This window comes from Thunnus maccoyii, chromosome 5 (assembly GCF_910596095.1).
Source record: "Thunnus maccoyii chromosome 5, fThuMac1.1, whole genome shotgun sequence".
NCBI lineage: Eukaryota > Metazoa > Chordata > Actinopteri > Scombriformes > Scombridae > Thunnus > Thunnus maccoyii.
This window is the reverse complement of record NC_056537.1, coordinates 3,516,204-3,542,331: the sequence shown is the minus strand read 5'-3', so window position 1 is coordinate 3,542,331 and position 26,128 is coordinate 3,516,204. Positions and strand designations below refer to the sequence as shown.

The 26,128-nt window shown below is 36.8% G+C and overlaps 3 protein-coding genes across 3 annotated transcripts; all 3 read left to right on the top strand.

The window, feature by feature from the left end:
- Window positions 1-316: 316 nt before the first annotated feature.
- Window positions 317-7,651, top strand: LOC121896850 (hatching enzyme 1.2-like). Its single transcript, XM_042410889.1, has 8 exons — window positions 317-530; window positions 1,790-1,835; window positions 2,109-2,261; window positions 3,257-3,374; window positions 4,450-4,628; window positions 6,760-6,841; window positions 7,288-7,413; window positions 7,532-7,651. Exons 1-8 carry the CDS (start codon window positions 456-458, stop codon window positions 7,533-7,535), a joined length of 783 nt encoding a protein of 260 aa, XP_042266823.1. The 5' UTR covers window positions 317-455; the 3' UTR covers window positions 7,536-7,651.
- Window positions 7,652-10,663: 3,012 nt separating this feature from the next.
- Window positions 10,664-14,956, top strand: LOC121896853 (high choriolytic enzyme 1-like). The gene is made up of 8 exons (XM_042410892.1): window positions 10,664-10,750; window positions 10,901-10,982; window positions 11,260-11,305; window positions 11,860-12,012; window positions 13,287-13,404; window positions 13,573-13,751; window positions 14,063-14,144; window positions 14,753-14,956. The coding sequence occupies exons 2-8, from the start codon at window positions 10,914-10,916 to the stop codon at window positions 14,877-14,879; spliced, it is 774 nt and encodes a 257-aa protein (XP_042266826.1). The 5' UTR covers window positions 10,664-10,750; window positions 10,901-10,913; the 3' UTR covers window positions 14,880-14,956.
- A 3,508-nt stretch (window positions 14,957-18,464) lies between these two features.
- LOC121897635 (high choriolytic enzyme 1-like) lies at window positions 18,465-25,511 on the top strand. The gene is made up of 8 exons (XM_042412271.1): window positions 18,465-18,691; window positions 19,347-19,392; window positions 21,318-21,470; window positions 22,126-22,243; window positions 22,796-22,974; window positions 23,901-23,982; window positions 24,520-24,653; window positions 25,214-25,511. The coding sequence occupies exons 1-7, from the start codon at window positions 18,620-18,622 to the stop codon at window positions 24,647-24,649; spliced, it is 780 nt and encodes a 259-aa protein (XP_042268205.1). The 5' UTR covers window positions 18,465-18,619; the 3' UTR covers window positions 24,650-24,653; window positions 25,214-25,511.
- The last annotated feature ends 617 nt before the right edge of the window (window positions 25,512-26,128 follow it).

The following is a 26,128-nucleotide window of genomic DNA, read 5'->3' as shown; positions in this document are numbered from 1 at the left end:
CATGTTTCGTTTTGACTCTGGGGACAGAACGCAGACCTGTCCCAGACCACCTGAGAGGTCTGGTTGGTTCATAACGTAGCAGAAGATCAGATATTTTGGCCCTAAACCATTCAGTGCTTTATAAACCAACAGTAGTATTTTGGCTCAGACTATTGAGGTTTATTCATTGTGCAACTGGCAGCCCAGGATCCATAAACAGGCAGGTGTCCTCAAGGCCAACACTCTCACAAGGTGGCTTGAAGTTTTTCTAAACTTTTTGCTATCACATGTAGATTTTATTAAGGGGAGTTATAGTGGGAATCAGCAGCATGTTTTCAAGGTAATGTGCCTCTTATCACTGAGCAAAGTGGTGTTTATCTTCAGGAGTTAACAGGCACACTATATACACTACATATAAACAGGGACTGCAGCAGGGTCCAGGTACAGTTTAACACATACACCTGCAGGCTGGTAACATGGCTTTCTTGAAGTACACGCTCAGTTTCCTGATCCTCCTTGTGGTCTCCGACTGCTCCTGGGCTGAAGAGAAGGTGAGGTTATGTGTAATTTCTCTGTGTAAAGATTTTTATGAAAAGTAAGATTCAACATAAAGATGAAATGAATAACATGTTGTCAGTGGTGGAAGAACTACTCAGATCTTTTACTTAAGTAAAAGTACCAATACAGCAATGTAAAAATACTGCATTACAAGAAGAAGTCCTGCATGCATGAAAAATCCTACGTAAGTAAAGGTACATAAGTATTAGCAGCAAAATGTACTTCAAGTATTTAAGTAGTGGTTTGGTCCCTCTGACTGATATATTATTATACATGACATCATTAGATTATCAATACTTTTAGCTTTTGGACTAATCTTTGATTTTTGGCAAAATATTGGATTGTTTGAACATTTATTGAAATGAAACCATGTGAGAAGTTTAGAGGAAAAAATCACAATTTGGTGGAGCTAAGAGAATAAATAAGAATACAGGCTGGATGTGTTATCCATGGGCTGATATTTTTAAATCTGTTGTTAAATCCTGCTGCTGATCCCGTGGTTTCCACGGATACTAAACAACATGTGTATTCTGTAAAAGGATCCACAAAGCACATTTAGATAATAATAAACACATACGTAATTAAAAGTGTCAGTATAGTAGAATATATAACAATATTGGACTCCAGGAAGATTTATATGGAGACCTAAAGTGTTTTAACACATTAACAATTAATATAACCATGAAATTGTAATTTTTTTTATTATTATTGAAGGTAACATTAGGAAATAAAGTGATCATTAGCAAAATGGAATTAAAGGTGCACTATGCAGGATTTTCCTAAAAAACAATGTATAGACTCATACAAATGTAATCCCCCTCAATTATCACTTATGACCTACTAGAAGTGTGTGGCGGTGTATTTATCTGCAAGGACTCTGTCTTCTGTCTGTACTTCCTTATTATCTTGCTGTGTTCGGGATATTTGTGGGTGTGTAGCCCCCAGCGCACAGGGTGTGAGGTTGGGACTCGTAGAGTAATGACCAGGTTACATCGCTGTCTCCATCTCTCTCCTCTTCTCCACTCGACTCTCTGTCTCTGTGTCATGAATGCATTAAGAGCTTCAGGTCTATGTGTCTGCTTGACCGAGGGCGGGGCTGAGCTACACACACGCAGAGCAGAGAACAGGATATATTATAGTGCAATTACTGTTTTATTTAATAAAGTAACAGAGTACTAATAGACGGTAGGCTACATGAATAAACTTTTCAGGTGAGTCCTTACTAATGACTGATGTCATCTCCGTGATCTAGCAACTATCTGTGTCTGAGCTGCTGTGGAGGGCCAACAAGGATGTTGGTAAGTCACCATGCATGTTCAAATCCTCAAATTTCAGTATTTTTTGCCCCATTAACAGCAGGGTCATCTGGTGATATATATATACATATATAGCTATATAAGCTTTAAACTTTCAGTCCTGGTTGTCTGCAACAATGCCTGCATTTCAACTTTACAATTATGATCAGATGAGAAACAGATACAATCCGAGTCAAAATTTCCAGTAGTACATCGATGTACTTATTATTTATTATTTAAATTACTGATTGAGCCTTTAATGTCATCCTTCAACAGTGCGTACGGAGAAAGAGCCCTTTGTCGTGGATGACATTGCTTATGACAATGAAAATGAGAGAAACGCTGATCCCTGCACCTCCGAGGACTGCATGTGGAGCAAATCTGCTGACGGAAATGTCTATGTGCCCTATGTGATCGCCAGACATTACTGTAAGTGACTATTACTACTACTATTTGGAACAGTGGAGCGATGGTAACTTTATGCTTACTTTTTCACTTAAAATCAATCATCAATATCAGATGTGAATATATTCTACCAACCATTTAGCTAATGGAAATATTGAAACTTCTCATTCAGAAAGGAGATATAAACAATTTATAAAAACATGTCATCTAAAATTAAGGAGGATTATTTATATTTCTTGTTATGACTCCTTCACCCACATGGTTTTTACCCACATCAGTCTCTGTCAGTCAGTCACAACTTAGGTCCAAACTGAAACATCTCAACAACTATTGGATGGATTGCTATGAAATCTGCACAGTCATGATCTCCAGAGGATAAATCCTACTGACATTGATAATCTGACTTTCCCTCTAGCTCCACCATGAGATTAAAACATAAATTTCTCCCTTTAAAACTAATAACATTCCCATCAGCCTCAGCTGTTCTTTTTGTTTAGTCCTAATTAGCAAAAGTTTGCATGCTAACATGCTAAACTAAGATGGTGAAAATGGTAAACATTATACCTGCTAAACACCAACATGTTAACATTGTCATTGTAAGCACGTTAGCATGCTGATATTAGCATTTACTTCTAAGCATCATTCTGGCTAAATAAAGCGTCACAGAGTGGCTAGCGTAGCTTGTCTTTTTACAAAATGTTTTGCCACAGCTTGGATTCTTTTTCATTTACTTTTTTAAATTAATCTACCCTTTTTATATCTAAAATTCTTTAATGTTTTGTTTTGTTTTATACCTGCAGATAAAACAACTGAGAAGACAGCTTCGAAAATGTTTTAATTCATTTTTTATCTAAGGATTTTCTCAGAGGAATCAAAACCTTTGACCTTCTCTTTCTTTCTCTCTTTATCAGTACAATTTCCTTTTGGGATTAAAAAAGTATTTTATCTTACTCTATCTAAAGGGATTTAAAAAAAAGACAAAATTGAAGATACTGTCTTACTTCTTTGTGTCTTCTCAGCACCTCGTGAACACGCCATCATCAAGCGTGGCCTGGAGTCCTTCTCCAGTGTCTCTTGCATTCGCTTCGTCGAACGCGACGCCCAGATAGACTACCTGAGCATCCAGTCCGACAACGGGTAACATCTGTGTGTTTTCTGTGATTGTGTGTGTTTCTAAGTATGGTAGGTTTATATTGCATTATAAAATGCAATAAAATGAATATAGATCGATATTAGCTCTCTCAAACACTTGCTTTCATCATCCACACACGCTAATAGCTTGAGCAATAAACCTTTCGTATTCATGATAGATATGATATGATATAGGGATAGCAAACTTCAGGCTAGAAGCAGGTAGTAGGTTACAAGCGAACCAATGCAAACCCTGAAGCGAACAGACAAGGGCTTTGAAGGTTGTACCATTTCAAGGAGGGACTCTTTTTATATATTAGGTAAAAGCATCTAATTTGCCTGAATTGAGTGAAACACAATGAAAAAAACAATGGTGGGCCTGTCCATAACTAATTTATATATTTTTTCAATTTGTGTTAAAATGTAATAATGTGATAATTATCATGACATTTTTATCAACCTTAATTTTGGGGGCCCCGGCCTGGTACTTGAGGCCCCACGCGCTCTGCGTACTCTGCGAATGCATAGCAGTGGCACTGGGGCTATCACATTTTATATAGAGTCATTAAAGTTAATTAACCTTAATTTGATTAAATATTATATAGAGCTGTAAGTAGTCAGAATATTAATCAACTAATCAATTAACCAACTTTTTGATAATCGATTAATCATCTTGAGTCATTTTTTAAGAAAAAATGCTAAGATTCTCAGGTTTCAGCTTCTTAAATGTAAATATTTTCTGGTTTCTTTATTTCTTTATGATAAACGTAATACCTTTAAGTTTTGGACGGTTGGTCCGGTCACCATTTTTCTAACATTTTATAGACCAAACAACTAATCACTTTAATCAAGAAAATATTGACAGATTAATCAATAATGATAGTAATCATTAGGTGCAGCCCTGTTTTTATAATTCATCTCATTCTAACTGCAATGTAATGTATCCAAGAGGACAAATATTACTGTTGATAAAAAATCACGCTTTTATAGACTGAACAATGAATACCATTTTCAACTGAAACTCCTCTGGCCTGCTGTGATCGTTAATTTCCTTCTATTTCCTTCTATTTCACTAATTCAGCTGTTGGTCCTACGTTGGCCGCCGTGGTAACGCTCAGACAGTGTCTCTGGACCGTAGTGGCTGCCTCTACCACAACACCGTCCAGCATGAGCTGCTCCACGCCCTCGGCTTCAACCACGAACAGTGCCGCTCTGACAGGGACCAGTACATCCGAGTCCTGTGGGAGAACATCATGCCCGGTCAGTACCTGAGTCTTCACATAAAAACACACACATAAAGAGATATACCATGATGTAACAGTAATCCAGATTTTTCTGTTAGACCTTAACCTAAATCTTAAACCTAACCTAAATTTACTCCTAACCTTAAATCTAAATCTTGATCCTGAGTGAAAGGAGTCTGTCTTAAAACAACAGTCAGATGCCAAAATGAACATTGAAGCATGTTTTTCTTGCTGTAATCATTCCTCCTGTTCATACTGACCATTAGAAGATCCCTTCATAATGCACTTACAATGTAAGTGATGGAGGTCAAAATCCACAGTCCTCCTTCTGTGCAAAAATGTATTTAAAAGTTTATCTGAAGCTAATATGAAGCTTCAGCATACAAATGAGTCAAATCAAGTAGATATCTTTCAACATTACAGTCTTTTTAGTGCCAAAGTTCCTCTTTTTGTTACTATACTTCCACCGCAGCTCAACAGCAAACATTGTCTGAGGAAACACAAAGAGGGAATTTGATGCTAAAAAGACCTTAAATGTATCAGATATCCACTTGATATGACTAACTCAGACTGATGAAGCCTCATATCGATGGCCAAAGCGCAAAACCTCTTATCTGCAGCATTTTCTGATTGGCGGATTTCACTTTGGATGATGAGAACAAGGAAGGCTGCTCATATTCAGTCTGTCTGCAAGATAATCCCGCCCTTCATTGTGACAGAAAAGTCACACAACAAAACAAAAACACAACGCAGAGTCCCTGGGTGTGTAGAGAGGCTAAAGCACGAGTGAGTTACACAATCACTGAACATTCATTTCCAGCAGACGAGGAAGCAAATACACTGAATTTAAGAAATTTCCCACTTAGGGAATTCTGACCCTAGTATACTACAATGTAGTAACTATTACATTTACTACATCTTTTTACCTGAAAACAAACTTAATTTTATTTTTAATTTAATTTTAATTATTAACTTAATTTAGAGCATCGTTTTGTAGAACCTCTTCCAACTTGCACCAAGTGCAAAAGCTCCTATCTGCACTTTGTGAGGCATTAATATCTAGTCAGTGTTGTTAACACATAATATAATAATATAGTCCAAAAACAGTGTATTATGTATTGGGTATCCTTAACAAATAGCATTCTGCAAGAAAATAAGTGTTTTTACTTTTCTCAAAAAACTGCATTTTTCAGATAGGAGGTTTTGCTCTTCGGCCATCGATATAAGCTTCACATCAACTTTTAAATGCATTTTTGCATAAAATGACAAATTGTGGATTTTCGCCCCCATCACTTAAATTGAAAGCATATTTAAAGGGGATCTATTCTGTACAGATTGTAAAGCCCCTTGAGGCAATTTTGTGATATTGGGCCATATAAATAAAATTGACTTGACTTCATGTATTTCATTCAATTTAAAAAGAAAAAAAAAAGTTTGATATTTAGTACTGTGCAAAGGTTTTAGGCACTAAAAGTAAAGTGAGGATGCTTTCAAAAATATTTATCAAATAACTTCATACAAAGTTCAGTAAACAGAAGACACATAAATCAAATCAATATTTGGTGTGAGCACACGTTGCCTTCAAAACAGTCCCCCTTGTTTTTTTTTTTTGTCACTGAAGGTCTTTATGACTTTGACTGTATGTTTGGCCGCACCCTAACCCTAACCCTAATCCTAACGCTAACCCCCATACACCTGAAAATAGGATATTAAAATTGGCAACATTTGGGGCGCCCCCGGTGGCCTAGTGGTTAGGGAACATACCACGTGGCATCAGAGTCCCTGGTTGGACTCCCGGCTGTGAGACCTTTATTGCATGTCATACCCCTGTCTATATCTCCCTGTATTCACTGTCTCTCCACTAAACTGTCAAATAAAGGAAAAATGCAAAAAAATTGACAACATTGAACTGCTGAGGTCATGAGAACTTAGGGACCTAAAGCTGTGGTCATTTAGCCACAAAAGCTTTGAGAGAGTCCTGCCTTAACCCCCAAATCTACTTCACTGTACTTACCAACCAAAACAGAAGCCTAAATCTAGCCTTAATCTTAAACCCAAATCCTAATCCTAAAAGAGATGATTGGTCAAGTTCAAATCTCTAAACACAAACTCAGAGACAGTTAACCATGTGCTTTTCATTTTCTCAGGTTGGGAGTACAACTTCGACAAGATCAACACTCTGAACCAGAACACTCCCTACGACTACACCTCTATCATGCAGTACCACAGGTTGGGGTTGCTACGATCTGCTTCATCTACCATCTGTTTATTTGGACAAATTATTGATTTTATTGATTTTGCTACTTTCACTTTCACTTCCTTGTTTATATTACATTTTAAAAATTCAACAGCAACATCTTGTTGCTCTCTCTGAATAATCCACCGACTTCAGTATCAACAGTTTTTAATACTAACTATTTCCTGGGTCAGAAAGTAGTTTCAGTGTAAATGTTAACCCAGAGTATGTGGATTATCCACAGTAACATGCAATAAGAGAAATCTCTGAGACAGGTGTATCAAAACCTCAGTACATAAAGCTACAGTATCAACATGGCTAGAGGTGAGAAAATGGATTTTCTTTGGGTGAACCCTTTCAACAATATTTGAATAACAATAATTCTTAATACAAGCTAAAAAAAAAAAAAAAGTAACCTCCGTATTTTTAATAATTCCAGGTATGCCTTCTCTGGGAACGGTAAGCCCACTATGCAGCCCATCCCCAATGCAAATGTTGACTTCGGCACCAGCACCGAGATGAGCAAGAATGACATCCTCAGACTGAACAGGCTGTACAAGTGTTGGTCAGATGCTTTACTTCTGTTATTGTTCTCTGTATAAATTTAACTTGCAGTGACTCGTGAGAAAATGTAAAGCTGTGTTTGTTGCATTTAACATGTTTCTGTTTCTGTTTTCCACCAGGTGATGAAAGCAGCCCTGACAACACAGTGCCAGTGCAGACATCATACCATCTTTTTTAATATTCTGAGAATGTTTCTTCATTCTTTAATACAATTGAATAAAAAAGTGGTTCCAAATTAACATTTATGTGCATCTGCATTGAAATTTTTCTTGTCATTTGTGCACTAGTATCTGTACATTACCAAATGTTTATGCAGTTAAGATGTGTATTCAAAGCTGCATTATTTCTTTATATTAACACTAAATCAAATGCCTACTTGTAATGTGAAAGGTGTCACTTGAAACCACGTCTCATCACTATTAACTCTGCAGCTATACAGAATGTTTTAGCCTCTTTTAACCCATAGCTTTGGTCCAGTCTGAGCCATTGCCTGTATATAAATATTGACATCATGACAGCTCCCCATGAGTGAAGCCAAAACATCTTGATCGCCACTTGGTGGCTGGCAGCAGTATAGGTCATAAACCCAGGCACCTCAATGTTAGCAGATGGGACAAACTAAAAATATCAAAGTACATGTCAAGTAAACTTTTCCCAAAGATGGTTTCTATCATTTTAAGTAATTCTTATCACGCTGGTATATGTCCAAGTGCTCATTTTTTCTGATAAGTTTGTTTTAAATTAGTTATTTGACAATATAAAAAGGGGGTGTGATGTCATGATTGACAGCTGCTCTCAAACTTCCATCAGGCGGCAGTACAGCTGAGAGGGTGTGTCCCACAGGCATTCACCCCGCTGCCTGACTCTACTGTAAAGACTCTGACTCCAAATGGTGTCACACAAGCAAGATGACAGCTCCCAGAAAGGAGATATTTTGGCTAGGAAGTGAGGACCATATTTATATACAGTCAATGGTCTGAGCGCTCTCATCCTGTTTCCAGCAGCACTTTCCAGTAGATCAACTCTTATAAACTAATTGCCCAGCAGCAAACAGCAGACAAAGTGGAACATCTGGCAGCTAAAGGAGTTGGTGGAGACCAAACCAAACTCCAATCAGATGATAAAATCAGGGCTGTGTGTCTGTGCTTGCTTTGGAGTATGTCTGCCCCCTAGTGGACAAAAACAAATTAATGCCACTTCAAGTCGGTTATGAGGGTTAAATTGTGAGCTTTTTCACATTTCTCTGTTGGAGGAGGAAAGTTTCTCTGTGCTCACCTTAAATCTGAGTTCAACACGTGTACCTTTGAGCATTATTTGTGACATCAAAACTAGTTTGGAGCCAATCATGGTCCAGTATGTAACTTACACAAGTGTGGAAACGTGAAGCCTCCAGTGCACAAACACTGAGAATGGACTTTTCAGTGAAGTAGGAGACATCTTGTAATAGATGTAATTTTAAGATGTTTTTATAAAGTAATTTAACTTTTTCATGGACATTATCAGACACAAATTATTATTTAAGGCAGGCTATTTTTATACATTACCAGTCAAAATTTTGGACACACTTTCTCATTCAAGGGAATGGGAACTTTTGACTGGTACTGTATGTCTGAAAACATGTCTGGAACTTTAACTAATTAGTATTCAAATTGCCATTCACATTGTTGTATCACACATACACCGCTAAATTGAATTCTCAGCAACTCGCTAAAGATGAAGAAGAAATCCAGAAATCTTGTTGCAACATCTGATTCACTATTGGAAGTGGCTGCAGACGTTTATTAGTCAGATATCTCAAAACTTTGGCACATGCAACCAAACTGCTTGCATGGCTAGATATCACTACAGTGATAAGTGAAAAATTACTTTTTTGAGTGAAGTGATCATTTAACATCAATGGCATCAGCCAACAAATGAAAACAGCTTTAGATTAATCAGATGCTCTACACCGGGTTTCTCACCATAACATGATAAAGGGAGGGAGATATATGATGACTGTGAGCTGATTATGAAGAACTCCAGTCATTCAGTGTGTTGTCTGTGTGATTAGTGATTACTCTGTTGTAAGGCTAATGCTTCTTCCTGACTGTCAAAGATTGAAAAACCAGTTGGCCAGTCGGTGGAAACAATCTTTATGAGGTCTGTTTGGTTCAGGTTTGCCCACAGCTTCAAGGCAACTGACCCTTTTAGCAACAGACATTTTGACTTCTCATACTGTAGCAAGAGAAGCACAGGTGTTACTGATCACTTTAATGATGTCTCTGTTTCTATTTAAGTGTTCCAGTAAGCCATGGCCATGTGACAGTCATCCAGCATTAGCAATACATATCAGAACAATGAAACTAAAGCAGTTAAATGGAATTCAGCCATCATTAATTTTATTATTTACACCTGTGTCACAGTATTTACATACTGTGACATGTCAAAAAGTCCTCCAAGAGAAATGTCTTATTGGGGGATACTTGAGAGCCATTTACGTGCTTATCTGTGTTTCCAATGTAAATAAAAATTAAAATAGTGTTACTGTATATAGTTCTGTCTTCACTGTATGTTGTCGTTATTTTGGCAGTTACATCTTAGTTTAAGTGGACTTTTTATTAGCTCAGGAAAAACAGACAAGAGATCAGATGTGTTGGTTTAACATGGGCAAAAAAAATAGGCATTAGCCAATCATAAATCAGGATTACAGAGGCTGCATCTTGGTTGTCCAATCATATCCTCTCCCTCACCAGACACAGCCTGACTGGAGATGAAACATCTGCCAATGTTAGTTGTAATTTCTTGTTTTGTATGTCTTGTTATTCTCTCCTTTGCATTTCTTAAAAAATACCTGCCACCAATTTCAGTCAAACATATTACAATAATGTACTAAATTTGAAGCTATCCCTCAGTAAATTAGATATAAAATCAGTAAAAGTGAAGAAGTGCATTCAGGCTAATGGATGTAAAAAGTATAAAAACAGAGAATGTACGAGTAAAAAATGTCTTCTGTTCACTACAACTCATCCTGGAATAAAATAAGTGTAAGATTACATTTTAAAAAGGAGTAATTATATGAATAGTCCTCTGCCTCACTCTGACAAACGAGCTCACTTGTTGACAGGAAACATTCGAGGCCAAGTACCTGGTCGAAATCAAACAAGATTAGGAAAGCTCTTTTTATGGGAATAGTGCAATGTGGCATCAAGGTGAAATATTCTTATCAGGCGTTTTCACTCACACACTTTTTCCCCAACTGTCCTAAATATATCCCTAAATGGATGGCTTTCCGGTGCAGCTGATGCTTTATAATGTGAATTTGCACCATTGACTGTGTTTTCTTCCCTTGAAGCATAGCAGTAAGTATCATTTATCATTTGTCATCATCATCATCATTTTAAATGCTGTTTCTGAGTGTTTTTGAGTAACAAAGGTGACAAAAAATAAATATGTAATGACAGGAAAATGTAGTCATAGGTATTTTGTTGGTTGTTTGTGTCTTGCTGCAGGTTATTTTTTGACATGGTTGCACAGAAGTGCATTCTGGGCCTTGTGGTCCTGGTGGCTGTCTCAGCCTGGGCTGAGGAGGAGGTGAGGCTGACTCCAGTTGTATTACATCTACACTATTTTTGAAACTAAATAATCACTCTAAATTGGTTTCTCTGTCTCCTTTTTTTTCTATATAATTTCTGGAAAACTCCTGACTGTGTAAGTTCCCTGTGTTTGTATTTCATACAAACACAATTGCATCATATATAATGATAATGCTAAAAACAATAATGCCATGTAAAAAGTGCTTAATCACAGTCTAACAGTTAACCAGTTCATAAACTAAAACTTCAATCACTCTTTCCTACAGGTCGATAAGGGTTTGACTACTTCAGAGCGGATTGAGAGAGTCAACAGAGATGCTGGTGAGAATTTTTAAGAGTCATGAGAAAGTGTACATCAGGTTTTTGTTTGCTCTGATCCCTATCTTTGGACATTCAGGGTGGGTGATACCACAACATTTGATTTCCATCTGATAAGTATAACTAACAAGGCCTGAATCCCCAATATCAATACAGATACCTTTTATTATAATAAGCAGCTAATGTATTATATTTTCACTGTTTAAGAAACATTGAGCATTTATTTTATTCATTTATTTTTTGCAATTCTCTGTTAATTCCTGAATCATAGGGGAAAGTTTTAAATGGTCACTGACAAAAAGTTTATTGTGTGAATTTTCTGAATTGATAGAGTGATTGCCACATGCACGTGCTTGTTCTGGTGCCAAGAATGTGATGTAATGAGAAAGGGATCTGTTTTTTGTTACTACTACTGATTCTTGAGCTAACAATACTCAAAACAAGACTTTGATGACAGCTCTATCTTCCTCACCAGCAGAAACCTCAGATCTTATTGGCAGACTGATAATCCCAATTAGAGGAAAGTATTCTTACATTGATCACTTTGTTTGCTGCAGTCCGTTCTCCTGATGAGCCCTTCGTAGAGGACGATGTTGCCTTTGATTCTGAGGCTGAGAGAAATGCTGACCCCTGCACGGCCAAAGGCTGCATGTGGCCCAAGTCTGCCAATGGAAAGGTCTACATAGCCTACGTCATTTCCAGCGAGTACTGTGAGTGCTAAATACTGTGATTTAGCCCTTAAAAGTGCAATATGTGATTTCTGAAAAAAACAATTTTAAAGTGAATCCACATATGTAATTGAATAATATGAGTTGATAAAATTGAAGAAGCAGCCTTTTTCCAGCATTCATACTTCAACATGTAGGATCTTTACTCTATTGTTTACATACATCAGTGATATCTAATCATCCACGAATGAAAAAAGAAACCATCAGTCAGTTAAAAAACAATTATTTTTTTATTGCACAAAATTGTTTAATGTGTTCCCCTAAATAAAACCTGCATGGAAAAGTCCTACTATTATGAAACTGTTGGGAAAGTCCCTCAACACGTCCAGGTCAGTATTTCTGACACAGCATATCCTAAAAATCTTGTCAAAAATGCTTTACTAATGTGACAATGAGCCTCATGCAAGAATCACTCGTATGAGCAGATTCATTCTTAAGCGGCACACATAACTGTTCAGACATGTATGAGTCATGAACAGATAGTCTCTGTCTTTCTAAGGGGAGAAACACTTGTTTAATTTATGTCTTAATCTCAAGGAATTTGGAGTTGAAATATGATGGCAAATTCAACTAAAATACAATTATTTTATCATCATCATCATGGCTGCCAGTTTACTGAAAGGTTTTTTACACCTCGTGATTTTTCTTGGCATATTTTGTCACAGGGACTTCTACATTTCATTAGTTGTCAACAGCAGAGTCTATCTGCAGGTCTCTGTCCAGTATTATCTTGTGTAGCAGCTGGCAGTGTAACATCACCTACTGTAGGCTATAATATTCCAATATCTCTGTGACTGTCACATCCCTTGATCTCATATTTGTCATAGAGCACTTTGCTTTGGAAAGATGTTTATTTAGCAACTATCTTCACGTCAAACCATTCCCTCTTTATTTCTGTCACAGTGCAGCGCTTGTGAATGAACCTCACCACAAGAACAGGTCGCCTTATATTGACATTTTAGTTGCGTTGATTTTGCTAATGATCAAATATAACAAAGGCGCACCTCCTTATGAACAGGTGACATTCATCAGGCTGAAACTAATACTTTACGACAAGTTTCGGCAGTTAAGAGAGTTTGTCAACTGCAACTTGAACGAGCAAACCTCACAGAAAAATGTTTTAAGAGAAGAATGGGAAAATGTTCTTGCATGTCTATTGTTTTGTAGTCATTGTGCCTTCACAATATCATAATATTATGTCAGTGTTTTGGCTGGTGTGGTGTCAGTTTTAAGTGACCCTTTGCTGTTTTTTCCAGCCCCTCGTGAGGTGTCAGTCATCGAGCGTGGTCTGCAGTCCTTCCATGATTTCTCTTGTTTGCGCTTTGTCAAACGCACCGGTCAGACAGACTACCTGAACATCCAGTCCCTTAATGGGTACGCATGTATTAGATACTGCACGTACAGTTTTGGAAATACTTTGACTGGTATCCTGAAGTTTTTTAAAAAAAAAAAATGTTTCCTTCTCTCTATGCTAAAACTAAACAACAGTAGACAAAATGACTGACAGGTTGTCCTGAAATCTCTCCCAAATTGTCATCACAGGTGTTACTCTTACATCGGCCGTCTAGGCAACGCACAGACACTGTCCCTGCAGCGCTCAGGTTGTGTTTACCACGACACGGTCCAGCATGAGGTGCTCCACGCACTGGGCTTCCAGCATGAGCAGAAACGCTCTGACCGGGACCAGTACATCCGCGTTGTGCTGGAGAACGTCATTCCTGGTTCGTCTATTTGCAACTATCACAGTAATATAACAACTAAACTGAGACGTTTAGATTTTAAGTAACTTACAAGGGATATAATGCTGCACCATAAGATCTATTTTTGATATTAAAGGATGGGGATGGTTATTTTCTATATTGGTTCTCCGCATGAGATTTGTTGATATTAAGAAAAATACAGAAAATCTCCAGAAATCATGTAACCCCAGTTAAAGCCCCGAAGTAAAAACCCCACGGGCCACATAATGTATGAATAATGGATAGAGACACTGATGGATCTCATGATAATTGTTGTCTTTTCACATCTTTAGGAAAGGAGCACAACTTTGACAAAGTCAAGACTCTGAACCTGGGAACCACCTACGACTACGAGTCTGTTATGCATTACAGCAAGTAGGTAAAACAGGAACAACTGTGACTGCTCTCTTTGTGGTGGAGGGCATGAGAGATGACCACAGCAGGTGTTATGAGTGAATGTTGGTCTAAATCAATCTTATTATTTATGAGGTAAAAGAAAAAGATGCCCTTTCTCCCCTACCTGCTTTGAATATGAATATGGAACCAAAATATTTATATTGTACTAATTTGACAGAAAGCTGCCTTTCACATTTTTCATAACAAACCAATAAATTAAATAACGGATTGGTCAGGCTGCTGTGAATAGGCAGGGCTTGATTTTATTCACTAGGACTGTGTGTGAGTGTGTGTGTGTGTGTGTGTGTGTATGTGTAAAGTACTGTACTTCTCAGAAACTACTAGCTAGTTTCAAACTAGTAATTTACTAAATCCAATTGCACCGTTAAAACTTAAATAATGTCTTAGCTTGTAAAAACTTCAGTCAGCAGTTCACAGCGAGATGGAAATATCCAATTATGCTAAGCTAACAAACTTTTGTTTTGTATTTCCTCCTAAAAATCTTTCAAAGATAACAGTGCAGTTCTCAATTGTTGCCCTCATCTTTTTATCAACGCTCATTAATGTTTTGCACTTTGTGGTTTCAGGTACGCCTTCTCCAAGAACAACAAGCCCACCTTGGTAGCGATCCCTGACTCCAGTGTTCAGTTCGGCACGGCTACTGAGATGAGCCAGAAGGACATCCTCAGACTGAACAGGCTGTACAAGTGCTGAACAGTGTTATGTAAATGTCATCTTTTCAACCATAACAGATTTTATTAAATATAAATCCCTTAATCAACAACATGAAGGAAAAAGTAAGTTTCTTTATATGAATTAATCAGGTGAAAGTATTGTTTTGAATTCCTGATATGCAGTTTACTTGTACAGCAGTTAATGAAATGATAAACCTACAACCAGCAACTCTCATAAGTGTGTATCTCTCGCACTTACAGATTAACCCTTTCATGCATGACTTATGATAACCTCAGTCAGGATTTTTTTCCTAAGTGTTTTTATTCCTCTTTAGGCATGAAAAAAATATTTGAATGATGATTAATTCTCATTTTCTCCCAACATAAAATCAAAACTTGGAAATTTTAACAATTGTATTACTCCTTAGTTGTTACTTGATGTCACAAAATTTTATTTACCTGCAAGGGTCTATTACTATAGAAGGATTAGCAAGATGTTCCTGAGCTGTTGAGCATTTCCGGCCAGCAGGCGGCCATCTTGGTTTTGAGCTTTTACAGTCTATGGTTTTGAGAAATTTGTATTGCACTTACAAAGGCTGGCCAATGAATGGCAGTGTATGGGATGACACACTAGAATCCACTGTGGTGGCTGATGTGCAACTATACCATTAAAACCCCATGCATATATAAGAAAACGGCTTTTGATTAGCCGTAGTGATTAGCTGTAGTGATCACTATGCATGAAAGGGTTAATGAGAGAAGTTGATTTCCTGATGCACTAAACTTTAATGTTCTCTTTTTAAACAGTTGCCCATGCTGAGAGCACAGCATTACTTCACAAAGAGAATCATCATCCTCATCATCACCACTGTTGACCATCGTTGGGTCAACAGTAATGGTTTAATTATTGGCAATAAAGTTGCATTTAAGCATACAGTGCCTCTGAGTTGGTTTTTATTTTATTTTATTTTATTTAAATTAAATCATAGTCATCATAGCTTCTGCAGTTCTTGGAAGCATTTTTAGAAAGATGAGAATTGTTTTTATAGGTAAGGGAACATCTCATTCTTGTATACAAGGTGACATCAAGGTGTGTTTTCTTATCAGCAGTGATTTTCTTTTCATCTGCCATCACTCTGATTTCACTGTTCAGAAAGAGACCAAAGTCCAACCTGAACTTATTCAAAGCTACACAGAGCTGTACCAGTCTGGTCCTGTGTATTAATTTGCAATTTAAGTCTTGAACCTCATCGACTGATTTTGTTCATGAGTTGCTAATTTATTCTGAGGCAACACTCTGGATGTCTTATTACAGCCTTAGTAGTAATCTTGTTCATGCTGTTTTCATTTTTACACTTCACTTGGTCTTAAGTTTAATTTCTCTTGTAGTTATGTACAATAAACCATTTTTTTTAGTTACAACCCATGTGTCAGTTCCCCCATTTTGTCCTGCCTTGAGCCAGGTTGTGACATATATACCAGGTTGCAGGGGGAATAAGATAATTTGGTGAGTTAAAGACTTGCTTATCGATGGCCGAAGAGCAAAACCTCCTATCTGAAAAATGCAGTTTTTTGAGAAAAGTAAAAAAAAAACTTGTTTTCTTGCAGAATGTTATTTGTTAAGGATACCCAATACATAATACACTGTTTTTAGACTTTATTATTATATTATGTGTTAACAATACCGACTAGATATTAATGCCTCGCAAAGTGCAGATAGGAGCTTTTGCACTTGGTGCAAGTTGGAAGAGGTTCTACAAAACGATGCTCTAAATTAAGTTAATAATTAAAATTAAATTAAAAATAAAATTAAGTTTGTTTTCAGGTAAAAAGATGTAGTAAATGTAATAGTTACTACATTGTAGTATACTAGGGTCAGAATTCCTTAAATTCAGTGTATTTGCTTCCTCGTCCACTGGAAATGAATGTTCAGTGATTGTGTAACACACTCGTGCTGTAGCCTCTCTACACATCCAGGGACTCTTTTTGTTTTGTTGTGTGACTTTTCTGTCACAATGAAGGGCGGGATTATCTTGCAGACAGACTGAATATGAGCAGCCTTCCTTGTTCTCATCATCCAAAGTGAAATCCGCCAATCAGAAAATGCTGCAGATAGGAAGTTTTGCGCTTTTGCCATCGTTATATTCATTTTTACTGCTAGTTCTGTAATTACTTGGTGTAGGGTTGCCAGATGTTGCTGTTGCTGATCTTTCTAGTATATTGTTGAAATAAAATCAAAATGTAAAAGGCAAAGTAATAGCTAAAAGGTTAAAATAAAAGATAAATGTTCAAGAAGAGCAGAAGAATTATGACCAAAACAATGGCATAAAAAATCCAGGTCCAGGTACTCAAGGTAGGTTTGAAAAATAAAAGGCCTTTATTTCAGTGGGTTAGAGTCATTAAAAAACACACCAACGCATGTCGGCTTGCCTTGGTTTGAGGGACACCAGCAGCGCTTCTCTCTTTTAAAAGCTAAATGTGTTTAAAAGTGTATTTATAGTACTTATCGTTTATCATTCGTTTGTTTGCTTTATTTTTTAAACCTTTACAGAGTATTTCAGTGATCGCTGTTCTCATGCGGGGGGGATGCGATGACCCCTCCTGCTCCTACTCTGCCTGGCCTGGTTGTTTTCTCTCCTCCCCTTTCAGGAAGCAGCCAGTTGAGTGGAGGTTGTGCGTGGGAGGATTTTCACCTGGGTTGCTGGTTCAGAGGGCTTACATAGCTGGCCAGCTCAGTCTGCTTCCTTCTCTCTCTGCTCCCACATGTTCTCCTGCTTTTGTTTTGTTTGCTGTCAGCTTCCAACCTTCCTGAATTATTACCCACTCACCCATAAACCCACAAACATCACGGATCTTACTGTCACACTTTATTTGTGTGCTCTCCCTCCTTCTTTGTCTGAACTGTGAGCCAATTCATGGCACTTTAATCCAAGTTTTTGCAGGATTGTTCAATGTCAGTGCTCTGCTTTGACATGACAGCTGTAAAGAGCACTCTGGGTGTATGGTACCTTCCATCTGGGCTAAGATTTTACATCATGTTTTCTGTACCTGGTGCAGAGTTACACATGCATTAACTCTCAGAGTGTCTGTCTCATCACTCTGATTTAAAGTTGCATTCATCCACAATACAACAAGCCTCATAGCTTCCCCCGTATCATCAGCTTATAAAGTGGTTAATGCTGATGTGTTGGCAAACAGCTGCCTACTTCCTATGAATTACAAAAAGGACATAATGTGAACTTAGAAAGCTGTAAAAGGAGACAAATGAACTTGGATGGAATATGATAGACAAATGGTGTAACAACTACTTAAATTGAATATTCTTTAAAAATGTTATGCAAATTATTCATAATTGAAAGACAGAAAACTAAATCAGACTATTAATTTCAACATTTAATGATCATTAATAATCAACTTTGTTACCAAGATAGTATCATCATTTAAATGTAAATTTAATGTAAATAACTCTATAGATTGTTTCTTAAATGCATCTACTAACTAACTTATTATTATAATTAACCACTGAAAAATGGGGTCATTTTCTCTGTACACTAACACTAGTGTGGGAATAAGCATGTGGCATCAAGGTGAAATTGTCTTATCAGCTGCAGCAGGTTTATTTATACCTTCAGTCATTTCTCCTCTCATCCAGTCCTGATTACTGTTTATAACATTGCATAGAAAGAAACTCACCGACTTAACTTTCTATTGAGAATTTGGGGTTTGAGGATCATTTTAATTCATTTTTAAGCTTTGTTCACTTGAGGTTTTCAGGAAGACATGTTTGGTCTGAAGAGCACCCTGGGTCTTCTGGCTCTGATGGTAGTTTGTGTCACAGCTGAGGAGAAGAAGGTGAGTTTTGGAGTCTATTCAAACTTACATTTTTTGGCTTTTACCAACAGTTCAGGTTTATGAAAAAGCCCAGAATCAACTATAGAAACAGGGAAAATAAGAACAGAAGGTGAGGAGAAGGAAGTGAGGTTTAAAACGGACAGAAACTTACCCCAAGTTTATAAAATGTGTGTTTTGTTTTTGACACTCAGTTATTTCAAAAACATTCACTTGTTACATATTTGCTTCTCTTCATTTGCATCTCCTCCTTTATGAATGTTGTTTGAATTGTAGTTCAATTAAAAAGTAGGACGTTTAACTGGATTCATCACATAAATGTATTTTATAAACTGTAACTAATAATGATTTTGGTGAATTAGTGATTTAGAGTGTTTGCTGCCTTCCAACTGCAAATGCAATAAATGAAAATAGAGGAAATGTTGGGAATTCACGTAATTTTTCATATTTAAATGGATAACCCGGAACAATGTCAAACTTGTTTTTCATTTCTCATTTTCATAGTCAGATTACTGATTTTAATTTTGATAAGGTACCTGATAACTGTTATGAAAAACCTAAAGTAATCCACTAATCTCAAATTGTGACAGTACATGCCACTGTTGATGAAATAACTTATTAACTCTAATGATGTTCTACTTCTCTCCTCTCATTACAGGTTAAATCTGTCTCTCAAAGGATTGAGGAAGCCAACAGGAACATTGGTGAGATATTTTCTAACAATTTAATAACATTGTGAAGAACAATTATTCACACAGATGGACATAGGTAGGCTTGATTATTTTATTTGAATAAGATAGTCTCAAATATTTACAATTGATATATACATTTTTCAACAGTTGCAGGTAAAGAAAACACTACCAACACCAGCTAGTCCAACTTTTACAGCTGAGATACATCAACATTTTGCTTATTTCCTTGGTTTATCTGTATTTTCTGTAGTAAAAGACATCATGAGAAAAACTGCAGAAGGCTAAGACATAATATGCTCATAATACTTCTATTACTATTCATATTTTTTCCCAATTGCAAAATAAATATTTGGTCATTTTTATTTTAACATCAAAAAGTACTATTCACTACTGTTTTATCAGTTTATTTATTGATTATTTGTCATGTACAGATCAGGAAATGATAATACTTTTTTTTCTCAGTATCATTAAAGAAATAGTTTGACATTTTGGGAAATACATTTATTGGCGTACTTACTGAGAGTTAGATGAGAAGCTTGGTACCACTCTCCATCTGTACAGTACATGTGAAGCTGGAGCCAGCTGCCTGTTAGCTTAGCTTAGTTTAGCATAAAGACTGGAAACAGGGGGAAACAGCTAACCTAGCTCTGTTCAGAGGTTAAAAGGTCTGTCTACCAGCATCTCTGGGGTTGAGTTCTGCAATGGCCTAAAACTCAGAGACCCAAACCTGGCCTGTTCCTGCACCTTTCAGACCTGAGCTGACTGAACCTGCTGTACGGTACTGCCGAATTTGAGACCGAAATCAAAAGGAGGCCATATTTTTAGTATTACTTCTTCAAAGACAAGGTTATACAGTGCTGCTCGAAAGTTTGTGAACCCTTTAGAATTTTCTGTATCTCTGTATTTCACCTACAATGTGAGCAGATATTTACACAAGTCCCAAAACTAGATAAAGTGAAAGCAATTAAACAAATGAGACAAAAAAATTCATTTTTTCATTTATTTATTGAGGAAAACGATCCAATCTAACATATTTGTGGTAGGCAAAAGTATGTGAACCCTTGCTTTCAGTAACTGGTATGACCCCCTTTTGCAGCAATAACTTCAGCCAAACATTTCTGGTAACTGTTTATCACCTCTGCACATCAGATTGGAGGAATTTTAACTCATTCCTCCTTACAGAACAGTCTCAACTCGAGGATGCTGGTGGACATCTTTGCATGAACTGCCTTTTTCAGGTCCCTCCACAGCATTTCTATAGGATTAAGGTCAGGACTTTGACTCAGTCATTCTAAAACATTATCTTTCTTCTGCTGTAACCATTCTTTGGTAGAACAACTTGTGTGTTTAGTGTTGTTGTCTTACTGCATGACCTACTTTCTGTTGAACTTCAGTTCACAGACGGATACCTTGACGTTTTCCTGTAGAATGTGCTGGTACAACTCAGAACTCATAGCTCCTTCAATGATTGCAAGCTGTCCTGGTTCAGAGGCAGCAAAGCAGCCCAAACCATGATACTACCACCCCATGTTTCAAAGATGGGTTAAGGTTCTTATGATGGAATGCAGCAAACATAATGCTTCTCATTCAAGCCAAAAAATTTGATTTTGATCTCGTCCATTCAAAGAATATTTTTCTAATCACCTTCTGGCTTAAAATAAACTTATAATAACAATGAACTAACACAAATTATGGCACGGCAGCCCACCAGCACAGAATATATGAACTTGAGAACTTTATTGTCATATTATTATTGTTGTTGTCATATATTGCCATAGTTCCAAAAATGTCAAACAATTCTTTTAATTAATTGCTTCATAATCTCAAGACAAGTTAGTTTATGTCAAGATCGTGAATTCTTGATGCTGAGAAAACACATTTTTTAAAAATCTGATGCTCTATACCAAACTGACTTGTGTCTCATGTTTTGACATCAGTCAGAGCGACTGATGGGTTCTTTGTGGAGGATGACACTGCCTTTGACTCTGAAAGTGAGAGGAACGCTGACCCCTGCACCTCCCACAACTGCAAGTGGGACCAGGCCAGTAACGGCATGGTGTACGTGCCGTACGTCATCGCAGACCACTACAGTGAGTTGTTTTGACTTCAAATATAATGGTAGAATTTTTCACATCATTTATTTGTTAGAATAGCAACTATGTAGAAATACTAAAAATACTAAATCATTTTACCTTACAATTTTACAAATTGTCAGTTGAAAGTATACAGAGAGCACCAGCTTTTGTTTGCTGAGTACATCCCAAGATTAACCTAGTGAGCAGAAATATTATCATAAAAAAAATGTACTCATTATTTAAAAATTTATATAAAAATGTAAAAAATATATTAAAACTCACAATTAAACAAATCTACATTTTCACAGTTAAATTGTACAATTAGTTTTTTTTATTTATGTCGCAGCTGGTGGCACTAATTTTATATTGTTATGTAGTTTAATCTATTGCAATGCATCATATTTTATAAGATGGTCATGTTTTATAGGTGAAGTCCTAATTTGCAAATTTAATATAACTGTAGCTGAAATTATTGTAGTACAGTAAAAAATACAGTGGAGTAGAAGTATAAAATGAGTTGAGTAATGCCTTGTGTAAACAAACAAGCAACCAGAGGTGAGGAGTAAAATGTCAGTATAAGTCAGTAAAATGAAAATATATAAGAAATTATTCTTTACCTCCCTAAATTTTGTCATGATGAGTATGTAATACCTGATTTTTATACTTTCAGCTTCTCGAGAGCGGGCCATCATCGAACGTGGCCTTCAGTCCTTCAGCAGTGTCTCCTGCATCCGATTCGTCCCTCGCATCAGTGAAAGAGATTACATCCACATCCAGTCTCTGGACGGGTTCGGCCTCACTTCACATTTGAATCTCAAGGAAAACATATTGTAGACATAATGACATACAGAGGCTTGAACTTGTACATCTTCCACACAAAAAATAAACAATTAAACGGTTCCAGAAAACAAAACTTTATGTGGTTCTACATTTTATAGCTGAATCAAAACAAATGTCTATGAGACAATTAAACTGGCTCATAACATCACTTTCAATGAATTCTGATGTGATGAATTATTGTACGTAACTTTATTATATATTACTAGACACAGTTCCGAAATCCTGCATACACGAGTTTTAAATATTAGCAATGGGGTTACAAGTTAATCAAACAAAAGAGTGGGACACATTTTGTTCTTAGTCATTACTTTATATAAAATCTTTCCAAATGTCAAGCTTCCAGTCAGTCAAACTGTTATTGATTTGTCAAAGTACTACTGACTTTCTGTGGAGATACAGTAAAAGTGTAACTTTAAAGAGTTTAATTCTTTGTTTTTATTCTGGCTCAGTGTAAATGCATACAGTATATACAATAACGTACACTGTTTATCATCTCTCAGGTGCTACTCCTATTTGGGCCGGCGTTTCAATGAGCAGGCGTTGTCTCTGAAGCGTAACGGCTGTCTGTACCATGACATAGTGCAGCATGAGCTGCTGCATGCTCTGGGATTCAAACATGAGCAGTGCCGCTCTGACCGAGATGAGCACATCCGCATCCTGTGGGAGAACGTCATTCCTCGTAGGTGACCCCCCCCCCCCCCCCCCCCCCACTGACCTTTTGTTTACTATCATCCGGTCACAATTTCCCATCCTGGAATCCTAGAGTCTGAGTTCATATTGGAAGTATTGTGCGATGTTGGGGTCATCAAATATCAACATGCTTACTGGCAATACGGTTGAAATTTCACTTTGACTAACAAGGTATTTCATTGTCCTTTACATTTTCTGAGACATTTCCATCCTGAAAGATGAATCCATATGATTGTGGTGACCCCTTTACTTGTAACAGAAAAAACAAGCTATACTGTATATCAAAATCTAATGTGCAGATTGCCATGAAATTTAAAACCTTTTTATTTTAACAACCCCAATTCCTTCAGTGGAATTCTACCTGACATGCAACAAAGGTTCCTGGCCAGAATTCAATCATGGTTGTTGCAGTTATGTGGCATGTGCAATAACCATTCGGCCACTGGGTGCTCCAAATTTTACATTTTAACCCCATAAGGATCAAAGCATAACAAAAATCTTCACAATATTGCTGAGTGCATTCGACACTTAGCATTAAGACAAAAGTCTCACACATGGTTTGCCGATAAAAAGCTGGAAAGTGGAAATATTAAGCTTGCTTCCGCATTGACTTAAAGAGGACATATCAAGCTTTTTGTGATTTTCTGTCATTTATGTACTGTTATGATGTCGGATGTAGAGGTGAACATATGTAAAAATGTTCCCTGAAAGCCACGTCTTCAGCCTGCTCTGAAAACTTCATTTGCAAAGTTACCTCTACTTCCTCATCAAACTGACATCAGATCATTCATGCATGCCCACAAACGACTGTCTGTTCCAAAGCCTTCGTTGTAGTGCACCAACCCAGGTCTATACACAGCAATACCCACATGATCACTACCAATACAATGTTTTTCTTGCTTGTTTTATGCTCAGGTTGGGAGTATGCCTTTGACAAGATCAACACTCTGAACCAGGGAACCTCCTATGACTACAACTCTGTCATGCAGTACAGCAAGTAAGAACAGAAACACCAAGCATTTCTGCTGCACACAGCACATTTTATTCACCTTTCGTTAGGCAACTGAATTGTCCTCCTCAGGGCAGACAGAACCAAGACGTCAAAATTAAACCTGATTTATTTATGAATGCATCAAAACTCTAGCCATTGTGGTCTGGATCTTACTCGCAGTGCCATACATAATAACAATAACAATAACAAAGTGTATATAGCACTTATCAAAACCAGCAAATACAAAGTTTACAATTTGTACAATTTGGAGTCTGTGAGTTGATTTCTGATTTATGCTGGTTAAGAGGCCTTTGCAGTAATCTAATCATGAGGAAATGAAAGCCTGTATGATGGATTCAGTATCTAAAACTCAAAATCGAATAAATCCTGGCAATGTTCCTAAGATGTAGAAGCAAGACTTTACAAAATATTTGCAGATATCTGTGAATATCTGTGTGTCATCTGCATAAAAGTAGAATGGTGCACATTATCTTGCTCAGCATCCCATCAACTTCTTTCAGAGTATAATACCTTTAAATCCAGGTATGCCTTCTCCAAGAACAAAAAGCCCACCATGGTGCCAATCCCGGACCCCAACGTTGAGTTCGGCATGGCTACTGAGATGAGCCAGAATGACATCGACAGGCTTAACAGACTGTACAACTGCAAATAGACTGGTAAATACACACACTGCTCAATGCTTTACAAACAATTATTTCTTAAGAGAAATTACTTTTAGTATAGGATGACTCTGCAGGACATTCCAGCGTTTTAGAAGAGCGTTTTTTTTATTTAAGACCAAACTGTTTAGAAGCAGATAAAACATAAAACAGAAAGTTTATGAACTGAGATAGTGGCAGTCAAAAAAAAAAACACAAAAAAGCACAGTCCTATGACCTCAGTTGCCCATTTTATTGCTTATACAGTAAACTGGCCATGGTGTTGGGATTTTTTGTGTTTTTTGTCCAGTTCATATTTTTGTCACAAGTTCCTTTCTACATAGAGGAAGTGCACCTGTTTTGTATTTAAATCAGAATACTTTCTTGGAAAATGTGCCTACTGTGCTCTGACTGGTGGTTGAGTTTTCTGAACTGCAATTTAAGTGGAGAAATTGGCCTATTGAGATGTTTCTTTTTTTTTTCTTTTTTTAATAAAATATTGTGAATGTTTGTTACCTGCCCTGTGATTTTTTTAAATTCTTGTTTATAATGTTCTGATTTTGTCTTTGTAAAATCAGGTTTGAGAGCACCAGTCCGATGGCTGAAGCACAAGACGTGATTACTGCACCTTCGTTCAGTTTGAATCTTGTTTTCAAAATTGTTTAATTACATCAGACATAACTGGGCCTCCACATGCAGACGCTCAGTCAAAATATATTTAGATTTGTAGTCAAAAGTCACAATTAAACATTTGGCCTAATTACTTATCTGACATTACTGTGTGTTTTGTTCTGCACAGGACATTACTGTAGGTGATTTTTCTTTTTCTTTTAACCAACATCACTTGACTCCTGTAGGGATATTATTATTATTTGTCTGTCTGCTGTCTTTTGTCTCAAATGCTAAAAAAAAAAAAAACACTTCTGCAGTGAAGGGTGCTCAAACATCTGACTCTGTGATTACAAGAAAGACTCACTGACCACTGATCCTGCCTTAAAAATGCATTCCAACTTTACTTTGAAGCAGAGGCAAATGAATAAGTCATATAAGCCACTACAGTTGCTCTAAATACAAATAAATCTACTTTTGCTTCAAAACTCTCACCTTACTCAAAGGCACAACCTGGTGGCAGAATCGCAGAAGTCATACAACATATCCATAAACATTAATACTGCATAAAATACAAAATTATGAACCCTAGAAAACATGTTAGATCAGATAATTTATTTTTGTTCAAATAGTTAATTAATGTGAAGTTAATTTATAAAGTTAATCAACCTGCATGATGTTCTTTAGTTTTATGTTGACATTCAAAATTTTAGTTGCTTTAAAGTCTGGAGCTGCTTCATATACAACGAATGTGAAACTAATTTTGTAGTAATTATTTAATACCCAAATAAGCTTTATTCTATAGTAAACTTTCATATCTGAAACATAAAATGCACCTGTATACTAGGCTTGGGCAATGTCTACAGAATTACTTTGTAAAGCAA

What these genes read in the sequence shown, in the direction of transcription:
- LOC121897635 (XM_042412271.1), top strand. Translation starts at nt 18,620, where the DNA reads ATGTTTGGTCTGAAGAGCACCCTGGGTCTTCTGGCTCTGATGGTAGTT. An exon ending in CACATCCAGTCTCTGGACGG is followed by an intron (nt 22,244 to 22,795) that starts GTTCGGCCTCAC and finishes ATCATCTCTCAG; the next exon opens with GTGCTACTCCTATTTGGGCC. An exon ending in GTGGGAGAACGTCATTCCTC is followed by an intron (nt 22,975 to 23,900) that starts GTAGGTGACCCC and finishes TTTTATGCTCAG; the next exon opens with GTTGGGAGTATGCCTTTGAC.
- LOC121896853 (XM_042410892.1), top strand. Translation starts at nt 10,914, where the DNA reads ATGGTTGCACAGAAGTGCATTCTGGGCCTTGTGGTCCTGGTGGCTGTC. An exon ending in CGTCATTTCCAGCGAGTACT is followed by an intron (nt 12,013 to 13,286) that starts GTGAGTGCTAAA and finishes TGTTTTTTCCAG; the next exon opens with CCCCTCGTGAGGTGTCAGTC. An exon ending in TCTGTTATGCATTACAGCAA is followed by an intron (nt 14,145 to 14,752) that starts GTAGGTAAAACA and finishes TTGTGGTTTCAG; the next exon opens with GTACGCCTTCTCCAAGAACA.
- LOC121896850 (XM_042410889.1), top strand. Translation starts at nt 456, where the DNA reads ATGGCTTTCTTGAAGTACACGCTCAGTTTCCTGATCCTCCTTGTGGTC. An exon ending in GTGGGAGAACATCATGCCCG is followed by an intron (nt 4,629 to 6,759) that starts GTCAGTACCTGA and finishes TCATTTTCTCAG; the next exon opens with GTTGGGAGTACAACTTCGAC. An exon ending in TCTATCATGCAGTACCACAG is followed by an intron (nt 6,842 to 7,287) that starts GTTGGGGTTGCT and finishes TAATAATTCCAG; the next exon opens with GTATGCCTTCTCTGGGAACG.